Source organism: Medicago sativa, chromosome 6 (genome assembly GCF_051527215.1).
Source record: "Medicago sativa cultivar Bolivia chromosome 6, Bolivia_mono, whole genome shotgun sequence".
NCBI lineage: Eukaryota > Viridiplantae > Streptophyta > Magnoliopsida > Fabales > Fabaceae > Medicago > Medicago sativa.
In genome coordinates, this window is record NC_140754.1 from 6,752,113 (window position 1) to 6,776,578 (window position 24,466).

At 33.0% G+C, this 24,466-nt stretch overlaps 1 protein-coding gene across 1 annotated transcript; it reads left to right on the plus strand.

Annotated features, from left to right (window-relative positions):
• The first annotated feature begins 6,507 nt into the window (after nucleotides 1–6,507).
• LOC146912416 (cullin-3A-like) lies at nucleotides 6,508–11,267 on the plus strand. Its single transcript, XM_085720503.1, has 2 exons — nucleotides 6,508–6,782; nucleotides 8,934–11,267. The coding sequence occupies exons 1-2, from the start codon at nucleotides 6,631–6,633 to the stop codon at nucleotides 10,972–10,974; spliced, it is 2,193 nt and encodes a 730-aa protein (XP_085576629.1). The 5' UTR covers nucleotides 6,508–6,630; the 3' UTR covers nucleotides 10,975–11,267.
• Nucleotides 11,268–24,466: the final 13,199 nt, after the last annotated feature.

Here is a 24,466-nt window from a genome sequence, read left to right on the forward strand (position 1 = left end):
GGGAACAACAACTTTACAACTTTTTTAGTTATAACTTTAACTTGTTATATTAGTTATAATAATAAAATGAACGATTGATTATTACCCTAACTTGTTATCTACTCCCTCCGTCCCTATATGTAACCCCCTTTACATTTTTCACATTTCTTAAGAAAAGTTGTCAGTGTAATTAATGTGTCTGTTTTGTGTGTTAATATTACCAAATTGTCCTTTGTTTGTATGTGTATTAAATTTGACTTTTCATATTTCAAGACAAGTTAGTAGTATTAATTAAGGGTATGTTTAGGAAAAAAATAATAAATGCATCTAGTAATTTGAAAAGGGGTTTACATTTAGGGACAAAAATAAAATCAAATGGGTGCTTAGATATAGGGACGGAGGGAGTATATGCTTGTAAACGTAAAAAAAAAAAGGGTTAATTATGTTTTTGGTCCCTACAAAGTTGCAACCTTGTAAGTTTAGTCCTTACTTAATTTTAATAGCATTTTTAATCCCTACAAAAAAAAAATTTACTTATAATTTTAGTCCCTGCTAAAATAAATTTTGTTTAATTATCCTTAAACTCTTAAATTTTTTAACGATTCTTTTTATACAAGTTTAGAACACTATGAACGGTTCATTTACTAAAATCTATAATTTTTTAACATGAAATAAATTAAATATGAATTTTTTAAAACGACAAAAGTTTAAGATATAAGTAACAAAAATATGGACGTAGAAATCAAATTTTTGTGATATTTTTTTCGGAGGACCTTTTAATAACGTTCTTAACATGCCTGTAAAAAATTGTTGAAAAACTTAAGAGTTTAAGCATAAATTAAACAAATTTGGATTGAGTAAGGACTAATATTGAATGTAGAAATTTTTTGTAGGGATTAAAAATGCTATTAAAATTAAGTAAGGACTAAACTTACAAGGTCGCCATTTTGTAGGGACCAAAAACATAATTAACCCAAAAAAAAAAAATCTTTATATATGCTTATGTTTGTTTGAATGTCCTCACAAGCTTGTTACCCTTTAAAACGCTCCGTTGCACCAAATAAGCTTCACTGGCATCATTATCGGTTCGATTTAGAAGTGTAACTTGAATTTAGAGACATGTCCATCTTGTTTCAAAGCATGATGAATTTATTAAGAGAAATAATATTTTGACAACCACTTTTTGACAACTTTCTCTCTCATACTCACATGATGTTGTTATCCTCTCTCTTCCTTTTTCTCTCTCCATTGTTTTTGACCAATAAGAAGTGAGAAAAACAAGGTTGTCAACAAAGTTGTCATCAAATGGATGTCAAAATATCACTACTCATTTATTAATATGTGCAATATTTTACGTCTCTAGGGCATTGTTTCTCGACAACATTTTGTCTTATTACAAGGACAAAATATCTTCTTATCAGATTTTGTCCAGCACGTGATAAAATTGGTTCTCGGGTTGATTATGGTGCAGGAACTACGAATAAAATGTGAAAAATCTTCTCTTAAGATCTCATATTCGATTCTCTTTAATGTCAATTTCGATGGATTAGTTTAACTTCTTTAAAAAAATATACGAGTAATCCGAAAAGACCGAGCTACTAATTGAGGAGCCAAAAAGCAAACGAGTCACCAATAAAAAGACAACCGATGTCAAATTACCTCATGAGGCCAACGAGAATCTCTAAAGGAGCGAAATCAAATAACAAGATGATTAAAAGCTCATGAGCGTGTCTAACCCTCCTGACTAGGAGTAATTGGCGTTAAAGGTCACCCAAATAAAGAGACAAATAAGAAAAACTCTCCCAAGGAATCGAGCGCCAATAACACTCTCCCAAGGGATCAAACACCGATAAGACTCTCCCAAGGGATCGAACACAAGAAATCCGAAAGACTCTCCCAAGGAATGAGTGCTAATAAGACTCTTCCAAGGGATCGAGCACAACAAATCAAAAAAGACTCTCTCCATGAGGGGATCAAGCGCTAATAAGACTCTTCCCAAGGCCATGCTATCCCAAAAGGGAGAAGTTTGTACTATTAATCTCTCCCCAACATAAGGAATGAATCATTTGCAAGGCATTTGGCTATGGATCACACCATAAGCTAGCTCCCCCATCAAACGAATAAAGTAACACAAATATCTCGGATGAGGCACAAAGTAAAATAACGTCAAAGTTATTGGTGATCACATTTCTCTTAGTGAAAGAAACTAGGAATAGGCAATAACAAACTCATTTATTAAGTGAAACTTATAACCAACTTTTCATCTAAACAAGACTTATTTGTAATGGTGCTCGGTAATCGGTTTGATAAAGTCACCAACTTCAGTGAACATGCCATTCCTTCATCCAATCGGAGTGAATTTTAAATAAGGGTCATGGTAACTTGTGCCCTAAGGGCACAAGTTAAGAAATTTAAAATAGAATTAAGTACTACCTCCGTTCCTTTTTAATTGTCACTTTTTGACATTTTACACAAAACAAGACAACCAATAATTGTTTCTACTTTTAATGCAATAAGTTATACTTTTACTATAATGACCTTATTAATTTAACATCTCATTTCATATATTTCTCTCTCCGCAATAAATAACAAAGGATAATATTGGTAAAACAACATTTAATGATGCATTGAACTTTGAAAGTGACAGTTAAATATGAACAAAATATTTCTCCAAAAGAGACACTTAAAAAGGAACGGAGGGAGTAATAAATTATATGTTGAAAAGATAACTTTTGAAACTTTCAAAACATTGAATGCACAATTTTCAAGAAAATACTTCTACTTTTGGTTCCTTAACTTATGCCGCAAGGGCACAAGTTAACATTTCCCTTTAAATAATCAAGGTCTCATAATTAATGTCAACACCACCATACCAAGTCAAATGAGTTACTAGTATTGTTTTTTCTGGGTAAATATCCTCTCCATTTGTAATTTGTTCCCTTTGTTGTAATTTGGAGAGAGATAGACACAAAAAAAATAATGATGGTGGGATCAACTTAGTGATAAGACCCACCACTTATTTTTTTGTGTCTATCTCTCTCCAAATTGCAACAAATGGAACAAATTACAAATGGAGATGATCTTAACCTGTTTTTTCTTAGAATTTCTTTTGGCAGATTTCTTCTTCTTCTTAGAATCATAGACTAGGAAAAATCTCATAATTAATGTCTATATGAATATTATGTTTTTATACCACGCAGGGTTTGACTCAAAAAAACGTATTGTAAACGACACAATTCATTATGCAGCACTCACGTGTTTTAAGCTTCATTAGTTACTATATAAATGATTGTAAACTCAAAAGCAAAACCCCATCTTACAAAAAATATTGGGGAAATGTTAACGAGTGCCCCCGGGCACTCTTTAAGCACTTTAAATGGTAAGTTTTTTTTATGAAAAGTTGTGTATTTAATGGATTGGAAATTGTAATAGATGACTTCTTGAAGGAATAATTGCTAAATTTGGGATCCTTAAAGAGTGCCCCGGGGGCACTCGTTAACAAGACCCAAAATCTATTGGTTAACATTAATTTCTTTTAAGCTAGTGATGGACGTTATTGTTTCAAATTTCAATGCTTTTTGCAACGTTTGAATGATAACTAATTAGGTTAGATCATTAGAATTCTGCTCTTTACCCAAATGTTTCTGCTCATTCCCAAAGTAAATGTCTATATTGCCCCTGCGTGAGTTAACCCACGCAGCGTGAGTTAACTCACGCTAGTGTTAAACTGAGCGTGAGTTAACTCGCGCTAGTTTTATATTCCACAGCATTCCGTTTCACTTTATCACTGCCACCTTCTTTTATAATTAAAATAATTCATTTAACAAAGAAGAGTAAGAACCACAGATTCCTTGGCATCTTAGAAGCCTCAATTTCTTAAGATTTTTCCATCTCATCCATATCCTTCCAATTCCACAATAATCTCCACGGATACCATCAAAACAAGGACATTCCAAATGAAAACAAAATATACCAGGGGCCTCAATTGGATACAAGAGTTTGACAAAGAAATTATTGAAGAGAGTGAATTGACCAATCAAGAATTTGAGAGAGAAATTTGGAAAAAGAACTTGAGGAAATTGCATATGGAAGAAGGGATGTTGTTGTTTGGGTAGAAGATGAAAGAAGGGTGATAGACAAAATGAATTATTTTAATTATAAAAGAAGGTGAAGTGATAAAGTGAAATGGAATGCTGTGGAATGTATAAAACTAGCGTGAGTTAACTCACGCTCAGTTTAACACTAGCGTGACTTAACTGACGTTGCGTGACTTAAGTCAAACAACTTTTTGTACTAGTGTAACTTAACTCACGCTGCGTGACTTAAGTCACGCAACTTTTTGTACTAGCGTAACTTAACTTACGTAGGGGTAAAATGGTCTTTTACTTTGGGAATGAGCGAAACAATTTGGGTAAAGAGCAGAATTCAGATCATTATACTGTATTGGGCTACAATTACTACCCAAATAGAAATGAAGGTTTATACATTTTGGTATTACTGTTTGTATCCTCCTTTTTGGTTTTCACACCCCTTCACCTTTTTATTTCCTAAATGCTCTCACTTGCACACACCCTTCACATTCTCGATTGTATATTGGCGTGTTTGGTTTAGCGTTGAACCAACATTTCTCGTGCTTGGATACCAAATTTGTCATGATATTTTGAAGCTAAAATTTGAAGCTTCACTTCAGACATGTGTTTTATCCTTTTTCACCGCTAGAACAAACATGCACTAAGAAAAATCACATCCAACATTTAATGGAAACATGGATGGATTAAAGGAGAGGCAAGCATGGGTGGTTGCACCCCCTCCCCCATTCAGACACACATATTTATAACTAGGCTTAAATATGAAAATAGTCCCAACAAATATCTGATATTTTGGTTTTAGTCCCTGTAAAAATATTTTTTTGGTTTTAGTCCCTGCAAATATAAAAAATTTAGTTTTGGTCCTTGGTATTTTGTTTTAGTCCTTGTAAAATTGATTTTATATTGGATTTGGTCCTTGTAATATGTAGAATATTTGATTTTAGTCCTTCAAAATGAGGACTAAAATGAATATTATAGGGACCAATTTCAATATGAAATGATTTTACAAATATTCTATATTTGCAGGGACTAAAACCAAAAAAATATTTTTTATAGGGACTAAAACCAAAACGCCAGATATTTGCAGGGACCATTTCCATAACTAACAAATAGGAGAACATTATCCCCCATTAATAAATTTTAGCTTCACTCTAATATAATGGAGCATAGTGGAATAGAATGAAATGATATAGCATACTCTTTTTAACTAGTATTTTTTTAAAATCTTACTAGTATTGTTTTTAGAAATAAAATAAAAATATAACTAGTTTATTTCACTAAGTGAATATAAAATTGGTTCTCTAAATTGTAATCGACATACTCCTTAAAATTATAACATGCTTATACAAAAGTCCGGGAAAGTCCCTAAATCAACTTTTGCAATTAGAGATTATGTTGTGACTCAAATTAATATGTGATATTCTTTGTCCATATGATTGCACCACCAAATTCAAACGCATCAAATAACTTAGAGATTATGTTGTGACTCAAATTAATATGTGATATTCTTTGTCCATATGATTGCACCACCAAATTCAAACGCATCAAATAACTTATACCACACAAATTTCATATGCAATTATTATTTTTGAATAGATATACGAAATGACAAAATAAACTGATATATATATATAAGTCGAGATGTAGGGGTTCGAACCCCAATTACAACAACCAACCTAATAATTTTGGTATTTTTTATCAATTGAGCAAGGACTCGCGGACACTTCATATACAATTTTGTTTTTGGTGACGTGGGATCCATATAAATTATCACATGTTCATTTATCTTATCAATGTCACAAATTCTTCAAATACATAAGAACTTTTAGCAAATCAAATGGACCATAAAAATTGTTAGTGCTTCTTGCGCCTCTGGCTCCCTTTATTTAAAAAAAAGTAAAAACTCATTTTGGTCTCTTTTTTTTGTAGTGGCCGAGATTCGAATTCCAAACCTTGCATATATTATGTATTGTCCATACCAATTGAGATAAGCTCACGAGGACAAACTCATTTTTGTCTATTATAATTTACCGCGACCCAATAAAAAAATATTAAAAAAATTGTCATTTTATTTTTTTTAACAAAAGATAAATTAGTCCTTAAGTTATAACAAATATACTAAACAGTCCCTAAAAAACAAATAAACTAAATAGTCTCCAACTATTTTTTTTTGAGGGAAAAAAAATGTAAGATACTAATTTAAATATATATTTATTTAACTAAATTAGATCACAAGAAATTTACCACCCTAGTTTTTTTTCTTTCTATTTACCAAAAAAAAAAAGATCACAAGAAATTTATGATAGACCAAAATAAATTTGCACCATAAAAAACAATGTAAGAAATAAGAGTAAAACAAGTCCACCAAAGTAAAAATAGGAGAGTTCTTTTATTACACTCTTTTCATTTTTCACTATAATTTCTCTTTTTTTTTTCCTTCACTTTCAGTTCTACCAAAAAAAAAAAACCATTTCCCAAATGAAACCCTAGTTTCTGAAATTCCCATTCACACTTCTAGGGTTTTCTTCGATTTCACAGTTCCGTTTTCCCAAATTCTCCAACGATGAAGAAGAAAGCAATCGTGATTGAAGCTTATAAGCACCGTGTAGTTGTGGATCCTAACTACGCTGAAAAAACTTGGAAGCTTCTTGAACATGCTATTCATGAGATTTACAATCGTAATGCTAGTGGACTCAGCTTTGAAGAGCTTTATAGGTTTGTTTGTTCATAATCATCACCTTTTTCAATTTTATGGATCATAATTTAGTTTTTGTTAATTAATTTTGGGATAATTTAGTTTTTGTGAATTAATTTTGGATGATTATTTTATATTTGATCATATGGATGATTATGGATTGATGGGTATTTTTTTATTTTTGAGAACTGTTGAAATTTAAGATGTGTGATTTTAAGTGCTGTTGTTAATTGTTATAGAATTGCATTTCAATCTTGAGGATTAATATAGATTTTTTAAGTTAATTTTGTGATTGAAATGGAGAAGAGTCTATGTGATATGAAATTATTGCTCAAGTTCAAGGGAAAATTTTATCGACAACTGTAAGATTGACGATGTTGTATGGAACAGAGTGTTGGGTGGTGAAGAATCAACACGAAAATAAAATGAGCGTAGAGGAGATGAGGATGTTGCGTTGGATGTGTGGTTAGACTAGATTAGAAATGAAAATATTAGAGAGTTGGAGTAGCACCCATAACAGAAAAGATGGTGGAAAATAGGCTTAGGTGGTGGAAAACATGATTTTTGTTTTTTATATGTTGATATGGATGATTATGTTTTGATGGGTATTTTTTATTTTTGAGAAATGTTGAATTTTTATGATGTGTGATTTTAAGTGCTGTTGCTATAGAATTGCATTTCAATCGTAGTGGAATTGGAGGATTAATATAGTTTTTGTAAATTAATTTAGTAGTAATATGGTTATTGATTGCCGTTTAAATAAAAAAAAATTAGTTTTTGATTTTAATGTTTATATATGATGATATATCTATGATGATATGGATGATTATGTGTCTTGATGGGTATTTTTTGTTGTTGTTGAAATTTAAGATGTGTGATTTTTAAGTGTTGTTGTTTTAGAATTACATTTTAACCTTTGTGGAATTTGAGGATTAAGTAGGTTTTGAATCTTTAGTTACAAATAGAGGTTTATGTTTTTGTGTATCTGTGTAAAGCACCGACACTTCCGATCGAATGCGTGTTTGTCTGGTGTCCAACAGATGTGATTACATTGAGTTATGTCATTGTCTTAAAATTTATCGTTGCCCATGTGCCAGTGTATGTCGTATCCCATGTTCGTGTATCGTGGTCCATACTATCTGAGTCATGAACATGAAGGTAGTTTTGGTGCAGTGGATGGAGTTGCTGTTGTGTGACTTCGAGGTCGTTGGATTGATTTGTGCTGTTAGCCTAAGTCTTCCATTGTGAGAGCTTTAAAGTTTTAAATTAAATTGTAGCTGCGGTTGTTGTATTGCTAAAACTTGCGGACAATTGTGGCTAACTGTGGTTGCGACAATTTGGTCCTAAAGATTGTAAAGACGTTAATATTGAGGTTGCATACTGCAATTTCAAAACCATGCTTTACGGATCACACCGGATTGTTGCTTGCTCATGCACATGTTATAAAGTTTGATTGTTGACATTTGCAAGTTCTCTAAAAAAAAAAAAAGACATTTGCAAGTTACGTTGGGCTGTTTGAGGTTGTTAAGTTGTTTTCTATATTTTGTTTTTTGAGGGGATTGTTTTATATTATTATGGTCTGTTTCTTTGGGAACATGTTTTCTGATTTCATTTCTTGATGTCAGTAATAATTATAAAAATCCCATTTTTTTGGTTTACTTTTATTTTTCAATGATTTGTATTAGAAAATGGTGAAAATTATAAAAACAAAACCTGTTTTTAGTGCCTATTCTGTTTTGGTTGTTGGTTGGCAAGTTTCATCTCGATAGGCATCGGTGGATACTATATCACATCGAAACATTTTCTGGATGCTATTTGGTTTTTCTCTTGCTTCTGCTTAATCATATTTGGATATTAAATAAATTCAGATTGTTGGTAGTTTTCCATTTAGTGAGAAGGTAAAGCTCTTGTTTCGAAGACCTATATCTGTATTCTGATTTCTGTATTTATTCAAACCATGCTATAAACCTCCATCAAACTTGCCATTTAGTTAAATTTGAATAAAAGTCAATAGCTTTATGCTATTTGTGTTATAAAATAGGGCTGTGGTTTTCTTTAAATTAACTAAGTACCTAATTGTTATACACTATAACTAATACAGATCTCTCTACTAATCCTCATATTTGGGCATATATGTATATGGGATTTCTAATCATAATTTGTTCGTTCAGGAATGCTTATAATATGGTGCTACATAAATTTGGGGAGAAACTTTACTCTGGACTTGTGAAGACCGTTACTGCTCATCTGAAACAAATTTCTCAATCAATCAAAGCTGCTCAAGGAGATATTTTCTTGGAGGAACTCAACAGGAAGTGGGTAGACCATAACAAGGCATTGCAAATGATCCGAGACATACTCATGTACATGGATCGAACTTTCGTACCAAGCAACCGTAAAACCCCTGTTCATGAACTTGGTTTGAATCTATGGAGAGATGTTGTGATCCATTCTAACGAAACTAAGACTAGGCTTCTAGATACACTTCTTGACCTTGTGCTTAAAGAGAGGAATGGTGAAGTTATTAACAGAGGCTTGATGAGGAACTTAATTAAGATGCTGACGGATTTGGGTTTGTCTGTTTACCAGACTGACTTTGAGAAGCCTTTTATTCAAGTTTCTACAAATTTTTATTGTTGTGAGTCCCAAAAATTAATTGAATCATGTGATTGTGGTGATTATCTGAAGAAAGCTGAGAGGCGTTTAAATGAAGAAATGGAGAGAGTATCTCACTACTTGGATTCTAGCAGTGAGTCAGAGATAACTAGTGTGGTGGACAAACAGATGATTGAAAAGCATATCCACACTCTCGTTCATATGGAGAACTCAGGCCTAGTTAATATGCTCATTGATGACAAATATGATGACTTGGAAAGAATGTATAACTTGTTTCGTAGGGTACCTTCTGGGCTCACAATGATTAAAGATGTCATGACTTCTTTTATACGGGATACTGGTAAGCAGTTAATTATGGATCCTGAAAGGTTGAAAGATCCTGTCGATTTTGTGCAGCGTCTTTTGGATTTGAAGGATAAATATGACAAAGTTATCACAACGGCGTTTGCCAATGACAAGTCATTTCAGAATGCCTTGAATTCTGCATTTGAATATTTCATCAATTTGAGTGCCCGATCTCCAGAGTTCATTTCTTTGTTTGTGGATGACAAACTTCGTAGAGGGATAAAAGGGGTTGGTGAGGAGGATGTAGAGATTGTACTAGACAAAGTCATGATGCTTTTCCGGTACCTGCAAGAGAAGGATGTGTTTGAGAAGTATTATAAGCAACACCTAGCAAAGAGGCTTCTTTCGGGGAAGACTGTATCAGATGAGGCAGAAAGAAGTTTGATTCTTAAGCTCAAAACAGAATGTGGATATCAATTCACTTCTAAGTTGGAGGGTATGTTTACAGACATGAAGACTTCTTATGATATGATGCAGGGTTTCTTAGCAGCTCATGGTGCTGAGTTGGGAGATAGCCCTACACTATCTGTCCAGGTGCTTACAACAGGGTCATGGCCAACTCAACCTAGTCCGCAATGTAATCTTCCATCTGAAATCCGGGGTCTATGTGAGAAGTTTCGTAATTATTATCTCGGCGCTCACAGTGGTAGGAGATTGACGTGGCAAGCTAATATGGGGAATGCTGATTTAAAGGCTACATTTGGTAAGGGCCAGAAGCATGAGCTGAATGTTTCTACATACCAGATGTGTGTACTAATGCTTTTCAACAATGCTGATCGGATGACTTGTAAGGAGATAGAGCAGGCTACAGCAATACCTATGTCAGACTTGAAGAGGTGCCTTCAGTCGTTGGCCTTAGTCAAAGGGAAAAATGTTCTTCGGAAAGAGCCAATGAGCAAGGACATTTCTGAAGATGATGTGTTCTTTTTCAATGAAAAATTCACTAGCAAGCTCTTCAAGGTAAAAATAGGGACTGTTGTTGCACAAAGGGAGACTGAACCAGAAAATATAGAAACTCGACAAAGAGTGGAGGAAGACAGAAAGCCGCAGATTGAGGCAGCAGTTGTGAGGGTAATGAAATCTAGGCGGGTTTTAGAACATAATAATGTCATCGCCGAGGTCACGAAGCAGCTGCAGGCGCGATTTTTGCCTAATCCTGTTGTTATTAAAAAGCGGATTGAATCCCTCATTGAGCGCGAGTTTTTAGAGAGGGATAAAGTGGACAGAAAATTGTACCGCTATCTTGCTTGAAACAGTATGCACTTTTATCTCTCTCTGTTTAAACAATTTTATCATGGATACTTTGTGACAGTTAAAACAATTTCATCATGGATACTTTGTGATTTTGTCTGTCATAAGTTTGAGTTCTTATCACAAATTGCGCATAGTCAACAAACTAGGCTTGTTAGGGTCACTTCTGTTTGGACTGCAAAACTTAGAATCATATTTTTTAGCTTCTTAGATTTTTTAGTAACAATAAGCTGAACATCTTTATTTAGCTTGAACTTCTCAACAGCATTATACTTTTCATTTTGGATTTGAAATTGTTTCATTTATGCTCCCTGTGAAAGTAGCTTCTACAATAAATGATTAACATATACCATAAAGGGTCTTGATAGCTGGTGCCCTAGGGCACCGGTTGAAGTGAAGGTACAAAGAGGTTAGAATATGTGTCTAATGAAAAATTCCATCTTCAAGCAAAATAGTTTTGTCTGTGCAAAATCATTTAAATGTACAAGATGAAGGAACAAAGAGGTTAGAATACTCGTATACTTGTGAAAATTCTGACTCTCGAGAGGTTGAAGTGAAGGTACTAACTGAATAATAAATATGGCTCTGAGTATAAATTTTTTGTTTCTTTTCTTATGTTTATTAAAAAGTTTTAAAGTAAAGTAAAAATCATGTTTGGAGTCAAAAACTACAAATATCAAGTTAAAATTAAAATTAATTCTTGAAGCAATATAAATTCTACGCATTTAGAATCAATTTCACACCTTCAAAAGTGAAATCAGGCATATAGGCCTCAAGTCTACGACACTGCATTTCTGAGATATTATATGTCGTGGCCTTGCGTAAGCCCTCACAGTTTTGGCTTTTTGTAAAAGACGACTCGTTAGGTTTAGGAGTGTGTTGTATAAAACTATCTTGGCCTCGATTTCTAAGCAATGTGAGACTTTTTGGTGTACCGGAACAGTAGTCCCCCAATCAAAGCTAAGGGACTAAAAGGTCTGTAAGCCCTCAAGCATGTCGTGGGTTCAACCCATACCTGGCGCACCAATGTTCCGACCTTTAGTCCAATACACTGCATTTCTGAGTTAATGTCCACTTTAGGCCTTGTATTTAGGAGCTTGTGTTGTATATAAATTGCCCTTAGTCACGACTCTCAAGCAATGTTGGACTTTTTGGTGTACCGGAGCAACCATCTTTGTAAAGGTAAAATTAAAGTTAAGAAGACAATAAATTAAACCCTCTTCCTATATTCATTAGGATTCAGATAAGATATCATTAATATCAATGTGTTTGCTATAAGATGAAACATCACCAAACATTTGGAAGCAAGCAGAGGATGCAGTCGTTTGTGCTAAATGATGAACAATGATTTGTCTCTTAACAAATTCAACACAAAAGTTTTTTTTTTTTTTTTTTTAAAAAAGGAAAGAGATGTTGACATTCTTAACTATTGCTCCGAAATACGAAACATCATCCTTAGAGGTATGAAATTTATCAACCACATTCTTGAAATCTAACTTGGAGTTCACATTATCAGGTGTAATTCATGCACCCACCATACACAAGGGAGAAGACCATTATGTTGGCGAGAGAAAGAAGCATCTCCAATATACATCCCCAATCCAACACTATTATTTTTGCGAGAGAAAGAAGCATCAATGTTGCACTTTTAACAATTAGTTGTTGGAGGTCCGTCTTCAGTGCAGTCCGTCTGATCATTAGGCGTAGTTTGAGCTTGATGCCAATTGTTGAGAACTTGAGATACATAAAGAAGGGTGGAAGTTGGATTACTTACTTCCGGTACAAAATTCAGTGGAGCAATTCAAGATTGAAAACTAGTCTAACCAAAGTTGGTTAAGAAATAACTTTCTAATGCCAAAATTTAAATTGAAGATCAATGTAGCACTAATGTCCTCGGAGGAAAATACTCACATTCTTAAAGATTATACTTTCCAAGGTACTCTACAAACTACAAAGAAGGTGCATAGTTGAAATCAATAGAGAATGTGCATAACTGAAATCTCTACAAATTTAAGGCCAACATGTTAGGCTTTTGTATAGCTTTTGCACATAAGACATTCGACCAAGGGATGCCACTTTTGCTTAGGGTATTCTTGTTCAAAGCATTTTGATCTTTGTATCTGATGGTTGTTCATTTGTTTTCTCTATGGAGTGTTATCTCCTAACTCTAAAATAAGTATTTTCAATTTTTGAAGTATTTCATATGGTTTGACCAAGAATTTCAAGTACTGCAAGGTTCCACTTCTTTTTAAAAAGAAATACAAGAAAGATGATGATTAATGTAGAAGAAAAGAATCTCTTTGAAAATTGCTGCAATGTTTTTTTTTTTTTTTGGGTTATTTAAGCTTTTAATCCCTAACATTTGAGCATGTTTTGATTTTAGTTCCCCTCTACCTTTGCAACTTAAGAGATTCAATCATATTTAGCCATTGGAGTTACCTACCATGTTGACGTGGACAAAATCATGATGACTAGACATTTTCATGTGTCACCAAGTTGCCACGTTACCAATGTTACATCAACATTAAATGGGTGATTGTCACGTTGCAGAGGAAAAATAAACCGAACATAATCACATGGATCAAGAACAAAAAATGTATAAATTACAAGGACAAAAGTCATTAATTTTAGCTTTCAACTTTTACTACGAGATATTCAAGTTTTTTTAACACAGCTACATAATAGATTTTTGGTCTATCTTCTCTCTTTTTTCTACTTATTTTTATCTATAAAAAGGTTATATTTAACATGATTTTTAAAATTCAAATTAGAGGAATGCTGACAACACACTTTTCAATACAATCTCTTTGATTGGTTACAATTCACACGAGTCCCACCAAATCATGTGAGACCCGTATAAATTTGGTAGGACTTATGTAAAATTTAACCAATCAAAGAAAGTATTTTAAAATGTGTGTTGCTAGCATTTCTACTCAAATTATAAGACGCATGATAGGTGTGAGATAACTCTATAGGGGTCTGAACATACTTTTCGAAGTTGCATGAATAGTAGCTCAGTTTCATCTTCGTCAATCCCCCTTAGATGATCTTTTTAGCTCTACAATCTACCAATCATCAAGGTCGTTAGAGCTTGGACGTTTTATCTTTATAGTAGTTGCATAGAAAAATAAAGAAAATAAAACAAACTTCTCACTCTTTTTCTTAAAGCAAAAAATATGTCTTGTAAAATAAAAGCAAAAGTAAAAAACACTTTTTTTTAAATGATCCTACCATCTAAATTGTACTTACATGATATATTTTTTCTTTCAATTTTGAAACAAAACGACAAAATATTAATCATAAATAGCAAAAGTCAAAAACACTTTCTCTATAGTTTTTTTCATTTGCACATTTATACAATGCAACTAACTCCTTATTCACAATACAGAAGAGGGAGAAACAATCAAAATTGTTTTTACATTTTAAACATCCTCCAATTTTTTCTTTCTTATTTGATTATTTTCTTTTTCTATTTCAACTAGCTACAAACCCGTGCTACGCACGGGGTGGATTGCTTTTTTTCGGATAATTTTGTTGGCAAACAGATATTTGTTAATACGTTTAAAAGTAAACTGATTCGAAATTTAGATATTACATGCATATAAATATAAAAAACCATGATCTATAACATATCAAATCCTAGATAGGTCTACCATAAGCGAAACCAAAACAGAAGTTATATAACATAGATTCTAAAATAGTTGTGTTTGATGGATTACAAAGTTAAATTTCCAAAATAGCCCCATCATCTTCAATTCCAAAAGTAACCACTACCTTTCGTTGTTTATTGGCCGCGGATGTGTCTGACATACATTTTGGTTGGTGGATCTTCCAAATCAAAGATCAAATTGTCACTCTCTTGTAAGTCGCGGTCTATGACGAAGTCAAATCATTCACCACCTAAAGATTTCTCAGCATTCCTCCTGTCAGCTGTTGTTACCCTGCAATTATATGTCTTGTGTGTCTCCACATTCTCTAAAGTCATCCTTAGATACTTCCTCTTCAAGACTCTTTTGGATATTTGATTAGAAAAATGCTACAATCAAATTAATGGATATTGCACAAGATTTCTAAAGACTTTGTTATATACGAATAATGATGCAACTCTATTTGTTCAAGTACTATAAAAAACGGCATAAAATAAAGGGTTAAGTACATTGTACACATGTGAAAGGGAAAACTAATAACATTAACACGCACAAGATAGAGATTCTAATGCAACATTGTCTACTTTACTTTTAGATTTGATGATGAGTCCCATTTCAGTTAAAAAACAAACATCCTAATACAAAAAGAACTTATGCCGAATTAGTTTTGTCTTAAAAAGATTGTAATATATGCTACGCACAATCATAATTCAATACCCATCAATTCTTAACTTAAAAAAAAAAAACATCTTAATCGAATCATAGTTCTGACTTAAAAAAAAACCTTATATGCATATTAATAATCATGTCCTATTACGGGCTTTCAAAGGAAGGTCTAAAAATACGGTTAAAAGCATATGAGAAAAAGCTAAGATATGAACATCTTTGTGTAAATAAAATTTAAGGAATACTCTTATTCATATTTGAGCATATGTGGGTTTTCGGAAAATGTTACACAAGAGCATATCAGTAAGGTGATTTGGATGTAAATTAGAACAAAATAAACTACTTGCCCAAGTAATCACTTCATGATGGTTTCTTGACATAAAAAACTATACCTGATAATGTAACGATGGCAACCTAATTATTTCATATCCAGTCTTATGATCTGAACTTTTATACTTCATCTACACAGAGAAGTGGCCAGGCTAATCCATGTGGTATATTTTAGACACATTTAAACTAAAATCTCTAGTTTTTTTTTTGATGCATCATTTATAATGACGTATCTTACAGCAGCCCGAGAATATATAATCATATAAGTTATAAGTTACATCTCATTCACAACATATAATGGAGGAGAGAGTGGCACAACAGTAATGGAAAAAATATAGGCATGATGAAATGGAAGTATGAGTAATCAATGTAGACTAACAAACAAAAACCCCATCCAAATTTCATTAACAGTCATTGCAAACCATAAGGGAGTGCACAGAAAAGCAAAAGGATACGAAACAAAGGCATACATAAGACAGAGAACATGAAAACATAAGTGGCGAAGACGCTAAATACGACAATCAATGGGAGTTACTATATCCCATGGTAAAACAAAAAACACACCAAAATAAGTTACAAAACAAAATGACATAATACATGACAACTAAATCCAAAGAACAACCATGCATTCATCTTCAGTCTTCAATCTTCAGGCAGCGCAATGTTCGCTTGTTAGTGGTTGATGCCTCCACAACCCTTTCAAACCCTGGACTGGCCTCTTTCCCAAGTTCTTGCTGGTCTGAGTTTCAGATGTCTGAGAAGTGTCATCGTTGCCATTTAAGCAGCCTCCTTCAGTCTGATCCTGGTTTATAAATAAACATTATAAGAAAAATTTGCATCAGCCAATAAAGTCACCGCATGGAAAAGTCTGATAAAGGATATTGCTTCAGCCTCTGGCAGGTTTGGGGTGTCAAACACTTTGCAAATAGATTTTCAATTTTAATTTGATAGAGAAAATGGTAAAGAGTTAAAACCCATTGTGATTTCTGAAATTGTAAGTTTCTCTAAGAATAGTTCCTGAAATTCCTAAATTGACAACAACATCCCTAAAATAGTAAAATGACGTTCATTTTAGTCACACATTATATGGTAAACACTTCGAGTTTTAGCTTATCAGTAGCAACTTGATTAGAAATATTCAACTTTATAGAATAGCTTGAAATATCTGTTAACCAAATATAACATGTAAATGATGATGAAATGAAATTTACAATTACAATTATGTTTTTGTCAATTCCTTAATTTCAAAGACTAACATGCCAACACCCTACAATTAAATTGACAAATTTTGAGATTCAATGGAACGATATACGATTATCTTTACTAAAGCATAGCATAGCATAGATGATTCATTCAGTGGAACGATATACGATTATCTTTACTAAAGCATAGCATAGCATAGATGATTCATTACACTACATTATGAATTTATGCAAATTAAATCAAATGAAAACAGAAGCAACAGTCTATACCTTCTTCCCTCGAATGACAACTCCAGCTTCACCTTGAATCACCATATATTTAGTACCACCAATATGTAATCCAGTTGGAGCAAGCGTTCCAGGCTCATCAAAGTCTTTGTTGATAGCATTTATCTCCTCAGGGTTGAACTAATAATCAAAACAAAGGTTACGTAAAACTGACTTCATTTTTGTTTCCTTAGAATTTGTGATCTTTATAACTTAATTGCTCATAAGAACATATGATTTTCTTTAGAAAGGTATTAACTTTACCTTGATTAATAAAAGTTGAAACCATGATCACAGTGACAGTGCCCATCAAAACTCTTTAACTTCTTTTTATAGGCATTCAAATTTTTGGTTGTCAACTCTGAAGAATATATAATCTAATCACATGCATGAAAGTTCTAAAACAGATACTTAGGAATCACAATATGATCCCTCATTTCCAAGAGAACCATGCCATTTATCAGTCCTTGCAATCATTTGAGGATCATATTGCTGCACAAAGAAACTTTTTAATTTGAAATATATCTCATTTTTATCCAACCTAGAATATACTCTTTGCCCATTGGAAGTCCAAATTAATTCATCATCAATCTAAGTTCAAGGTTTTCATTTTGACAGCAATCTAAGTTTAAGTTTCTAGCGTCACTGAAAAGTATAGTTGCAAACTTTATGAATAGGTATGTGAAAATGTTGGTCACTACAAAGGGGTGAGGCACACTTTTCTCAACCACAAACAATGTAATATCATAGTATAAATAGTTATTTGAAGAATGGAGCAGTGCAACGTAACAGAGCAACTACCTAAGGATTAATTGGATTTTTGTGATCACCAATGTATATCACTACAGCAAATGCTATCATCATTGCATAAAGAACTTAGCAATGCTAATTTATCAAAATAATTTAGTGATTCCATTGCAGCCAATGTGTTTGGAAAACCAAAGACAAATACAGACCTCCTACCATACAATGGACAGGGATTCAAACTGTCAGTCCCCTCAAAATGCAACCCTAGCAAAGAGGTGGAATACAAAGGTCAGGTTCTTAGATATGAGGACAACTTTGATTCAACCAGCAATGTCCCGTGACTCCAACTGATTAGAAAGCCATCACTGATTATGGTTCACCTCATGAATTCCTCTCATGATAAAAAAAAAACATGAATAAAATGCAAGTGCAAACAACAGCTTCCAACTATCCAAACATGCAACATTTGCAGCCGAATTATAAGCAAAAAATTCTTCCACATCTTTAGATCTACACACATCCTTGCAGCTCTCTAAAAATGGAATATAGAGTGAAAAATACCTCCTTAAAAACAACACGGTCCTTTAAGAATTTACGATGATGCTGAACACAAGTAATGTCCGAATCATCTGCATATTGCTAAAATAGGCGGTTCAACAATCCAAATAAGAGGAGGAAAAGGAATGAAGACATGAAAATGAAACCATCTAAATCAATGATATCACCTTAACTGAAACCACTATGAGCAGTTAAGGACTGTTATAACACAATCAAGATATATTTTAAATTTAAAAGAAAAACAGGCGGAGAACAGAAATATAAGTAGCCAGATTGTTAGATTTGATCCAGCAGTAGCAAACCACAAAACTGGCGTATATAACCTTCAACAGTATCAAATATAGGCTTAGTTAGATGAATCATTGCAGTATAAGCAATAGAAAAGTATAAATTATAGAGACAGAACGAAAGGGAGTACAATTTCAGAGAGATAGTGTGGAGAGGAAACGATTTAAAACCAATCATCGCGACGAATTACATATTCATCTGCTTGCCTTGTCACGTAGAGAACCCTGACAAAAATTATTCAATTCAGACAACAATACATTTCAAGAATGTTAGTGTAACATAATCCTACTAACTAATGTCGTATATTTGCTTTAAAATTCAATACTTTAATTTGAATTTTGAATGCAAGTGCAGGTGAAAACCCTTTTTGCAATCACATTGAATCTCTTGCAAATATCCTTTACCCTTTGAACAGAAAAATTAAGCACAAGATTATTACCTCATTGAAAATGCAGCTAGATCGTAAGCTAAAGCAACATCCTCAGCACTGTCAGATGTTCCAAGCCAAACACTTCTTCCTTTTCTTGTTGTGTCTCTGATCTCTGCTGCATATTTTCCCCAAAGTCTTTTTCTCACACCTATATATGACAGTTTTAAACCAAAAAACACAATTATGTCATGAACCAACCTTAGTCAATTTCCTTTTGCCAAGCAAATCTGCAGGCACCATCTTAGGCAACAAAACAGAACCCTTGACAAAATCATGAGGGTCGGCAGTTACCCCGGACAACATTTCACCTTACTGCGCTCCAGCAGCAGCATTATCATCCTTATTCAATGCAGAAGAACCTTCCACATTTCCCTGGAAAACAAAAATGAGAAATACATTATTTTTCTATATAAATCTAAAATAATATCTTCACACAGCAATCACTGTCCAACCTTGACATTTGAAGAATTTGCATCCCCATCCTCAAACACTTCAATAATTTTAGCATCCATACAGACCCTCCCAACACGATAAGATCCATCAGACCTGGAAACTGCATTGGATGAATGATCAACAACAAAAAGCATCTTGTGACCAATGAGATTTTTCAGCTCAGATGGATAAAAACCAGCATTTTCACCCTGCACATTTGAAATCGTTAAACATGACATATAAGTGTTAAACATACACATAAATTTACTTGATTACACTACTTTACTTGGCACACACATTTGATCTTGAAACTAACCTTCGCATCAGCCACAAGTTTCGCACAAGACTTCTTAACAATGAAAAGATTGTCTGAATGTCAAATACCAAGTACTGAAATTATTCATCACAGATTTTGAATGAGTTTTGTAATAAGCATTATTTATCTCTTCTAATTATATTATTTTCCTTCTATTTTTTAATAAAACTACGGACAAAAGATGAAGTCCACTACTTGGCTTACTTAAATAGTTGAGCCACAACTACTAATAATAAAATAACAAAAAAATCATCACTAAAAATATAAAGGTCGATACAAAAGGAAGAGATAAAGTACCATTTGAGAGTGAGTCAAAAGAACTTCCCACCTATTCTCTGAAGACTTCTTCCAGCCCTGAAACTTTCAATCTCCCATTATCTTGGGGTCAATCTCTAACCGATATGCAGGTACATACTCACTTGTCCAAGCACTGAAATCAGAACCACCAATTTTCTCTAATTTTTCATAGGATGAAGGCTTCCACCAGAATCACTCTGATTTTATTTTTACAGGCTTGAATCCATCCCTCATCAAGTGATATTTATCCAATAGACTTCTTGCATTTTCAACTATTTCATCTTCAAATAATTTGTGCAAGATGACCGAGAACATCAAACAGGCCACACCAACTCAACCGTGCTAGGAATAAGCTGGTTTTGGAAGAAGTTTGGTGAAACCCGTATTTGTGACAGGGCTCCACTAAAAGGGTAAGAACTCACTCCCTGTAACGTCGAATCAAGTGATTTTTGTTCTTGGTTTTTGATGATTAAACTGATTTGGGCTGTTTTTGGTTTAATTTGTGCTGAGAAGAAATATCAATGATTAGTTTCTGATGCAAATATGTCTCTGCAGAAGCTGTTTTTGTGTTTTAAAGATGTTATAACTCGACAAATTTAAGATATACATAGTGTGTCAGTGTGTGTGCTTTCGTTTGTGTGTCTGGGAGAGAGATGCAAAACCTGATTTTAAGAGCTTTCTGCTGCATTGTAATCTTTAAACTTGATGCACTTTTTACGCTAAGTCTTAATTCTTAAGTTAGCAAAATGCCTTAAAAATGGAACAAACTTCCAATTCCTACCATGATTGATGACAAATTTAATCCTAAAGACATTGAATTGAAGTCAGTACCTAAAGGCAATTGAAGTCACCACCTCAAAGCTATAGATTCAGCCAAAGTGGGAAAGTGAGGCCGCAAAACTCAGTGCACCATGAAATGTCTCTCTGTTTTGCAAAGAATCATCACACGGAAGTTAGAAAAAAAAATAGAAATATGCTATACAGAGTTATAACATCTTTAAAACACAAAAACAGCTTCTGCAGAGACATATTTGCATCAGAAACTAATCATTGATATTTCTTCTCAGCACAAATTAAACCAAAAACAGCCCAAATCAGTTTAATCATCAAAAACCAAGAACAAAAATCACTTGATTCGACGTTACAGGGAGTGAGTTCTTACCCTTTTAGTGGAGCCCTGTCACAAATACGGGTTTCACCAAACTTCTTCCAAAACCAGCTTATTCCTAGCTTGTATCCAAATCAGCGGCCTAATTACAATTTATCCACTTCTGCCCTTGCCCTAATCCTCCATAATCACTTTCTGTCAGCTTCTAAAACAGCTCAATTATGATTTAAGCAATTCTGTCAACTCCCAAAACAGTTTATCAGTCCACCAACTACTCATATGGTAACTTAAATATAGCATTGGTAATATAAAGAACACATAACCATACCTGCAACAACTTGTATTCCAACTTAAGCTTCTGCAAAACAACTTAATTGACAGCTTATTGCTTATAAAGACTTCAATTTTAACCCAAACACTAAAACATCAATTCAAACATACCCCACAACAACTTAATTGCTACTTTCTAAACAATCTGATGACAATAGTTCAAAACTATACAAATTGAGAAATTTAATTTCACATAGATAAATTAAACCCAAAATTGCAAAGAAACAAACCAAAAACCTAAATTTTTGAATTAAAAGCACAAAACTCATTCAATCTGAGACATGCATGGCCTTAGATTCAAGAAGGAATAAGAAAATCACCTCTTTGATGAAGAAGAAGAAGACGCCGACCCTTCTTTCTCTGTTCCGTTTCCTCTTTCTCTCATCCCCCTTCTTCCTCTCCCGTTCCAATCTCTCGTCCCCCTTCTTTTGTTTTTTTTTTTCTTTTCACATATATAGGTAAGGGGAGTCCATTTACTAATTTACGAAAATGCCCTTATTAAGGGCAAAAGTGTAATTTCCACGGACATTGATTTTCCTATTTAGTTTAGTAGATACAACCACTACCTTGCATTTTTTTAACTGCTTCCCATTGTATTTTTTGGCATCTTTCTCATACTTAACCTAATATGTGAGTATAAATAGACATCAACATTACACTTCTATGTTCATCATTCATTCACCATCTTCCTTGCATAAAATCACAACCCCATATCATCTTTGTAACTCATATATTTTTATAATTATTAAGTTTTGTTAATTTTGGGATTCTTTCTTTTTCATCTTTCTTTAATAATTGCATGGATTAAATTTTGTGCCTAAGCTTGAAATAACACACTAGTATATACTGTGTGATTACGTTTTTATTTTTATTTTTATAATCGATCGAAACATGGCTGTAAACTGTGTGATTAAATTTGTGCTCTTTTACGAAATTGTACACAGCGGAAGAAGAAGAAGAAGAAGAATTTCTGAAGTATATATTGTGAAGGAAATTGAATCATTACAATTTTCTTTTTCTATTGTAATGATTCTATGTGGATCGAAACACACTAGTATATACAAGGATTAGATTTTCTGCCTCAGCTTGAAAACACACTTGTACACTGTGATGAGACATTTCTTTAATTCTTGCGTTTTTTAGTGCACAAATTGTAAACTTCATTTTTATATCAAAAAATATTTCAAGAGTTAATGGATGTGACATTTTGAGTTTTTAAGACACAAGTTGCAACCGATTGTTTTAAAGTTCGTCTTTAAAATTAAAAATTAATTAAAAGAAAACAATTTAAAAGAAAGTTTAACTAATTTAACATCTCTTTTATAATTGAGTTGTCCTAACTTGATGGTTCTAAAACTCACTTCCATGACAAATAAGTAAACCAACTCATTAGTATCAACTCTTGCACTCAATTTTTTTTGGGTCAAATCACCATCTTTATTTATCAAAACTCATCACAACAAAAATATTTTCTTGAAAATTAACCAACACAATTTTTTTGCATAAGAATTATGTAGCTTTGAATTCACCATTGCATCGAAAGATACGTAGGATCAAGAGAACGCTCTTGTGAAATTCACAATAAAAAATCTTTTATATTTTCTTATCTATTTTAACAAACTACATTTTAATTTTTAAAATTGAAATTTATTTTGTATTCAATAATAAAGGAGAAATAACTATTTTTTAAGTTAATACAAAGTTTTCACATTTAATTATAGATATTGTTTTCAAATTGAAGTTGTAGGATGTTAATATCTTGCCTATGCATAATCGAGTGTCGAACCCAAGATCTAGTTTCAAGGATCATTTATTTTTGTTTTAAATGGGTTTTACAACAATTTTCCTATTAAATAAATTTTGGTGGCAATTCTTTTTTTTTTAATAACCCTCGAATTTTTGAGCAACTACACAGATTGTGCTGTTTTACAATTGAAAGGTCTTTATAGAGGATAAAGCAAAGATTGTCTACATGAAGAAATAAACAAAGCATTCACCTACATTAATAGAAGGAACAAATCAATCTATTTTTTTTTATCTCTGCTCACACTACACTTTTGAATTTTTCAGGTTCAACTTATGAATTAGTCTCTTAACTTCATAGTGAAAAGATAGAAAGTAGAAGTTCTCGTGAACTTAAGTCAGTTGGTAGGGACAATTCATATTATATGCAAGGTTCAAGGTTCAAACCCGGACCACCACCGAAAAAATATAGAAGGTAGAAAGTCCTTTTAAATGATTCATTAATATTTTTGCATTTGCACATTTGTTTTACTTTGCGGAATAAAACCTTACATTCCGTTCATGTATATCAGATCTATCCAACAGGGAAAAAAATGATCGACTAAATTGGATATACTTCAGCAACTATTTAATATTTACTTTTTCTTTTATTTATTTATTTATTTTTCTTATGAATTACCTATCATCTCACTTCATTTTCTATATATGATGCAAGCTTTAAACCATATCCGTTACAAGTACATGCTAAGAAACATAATGAGAAGCATGATGATGATGATGATGATGATGATGATCGCCGTACCATCAAACACAATTTTTAGAGATTTAGGTGAGCAATTAATAGTTGCTTTTTTCTATTTCTAATCACATTAAAAAAGATGTTGGAGTAGAAACATTTTGGTGTACGAGATCATAATATTTGACTCATCTAAATTCAATAGATGAACTTTCACCTAGATGCATTATGAAGGTTTGAATACAATGGAGTAAGGTCGTGAATTTGTTCTACGAGCTCCTATTGAATGAGCAAAGAGCTTCGGTGGGAGCTCGTATAGCAACCTCATGATTTTATTCCAACTCAAATGTTTTGTATTGAGACCCTCAAGCATCTCGGTGGAAAGTTCATATGTA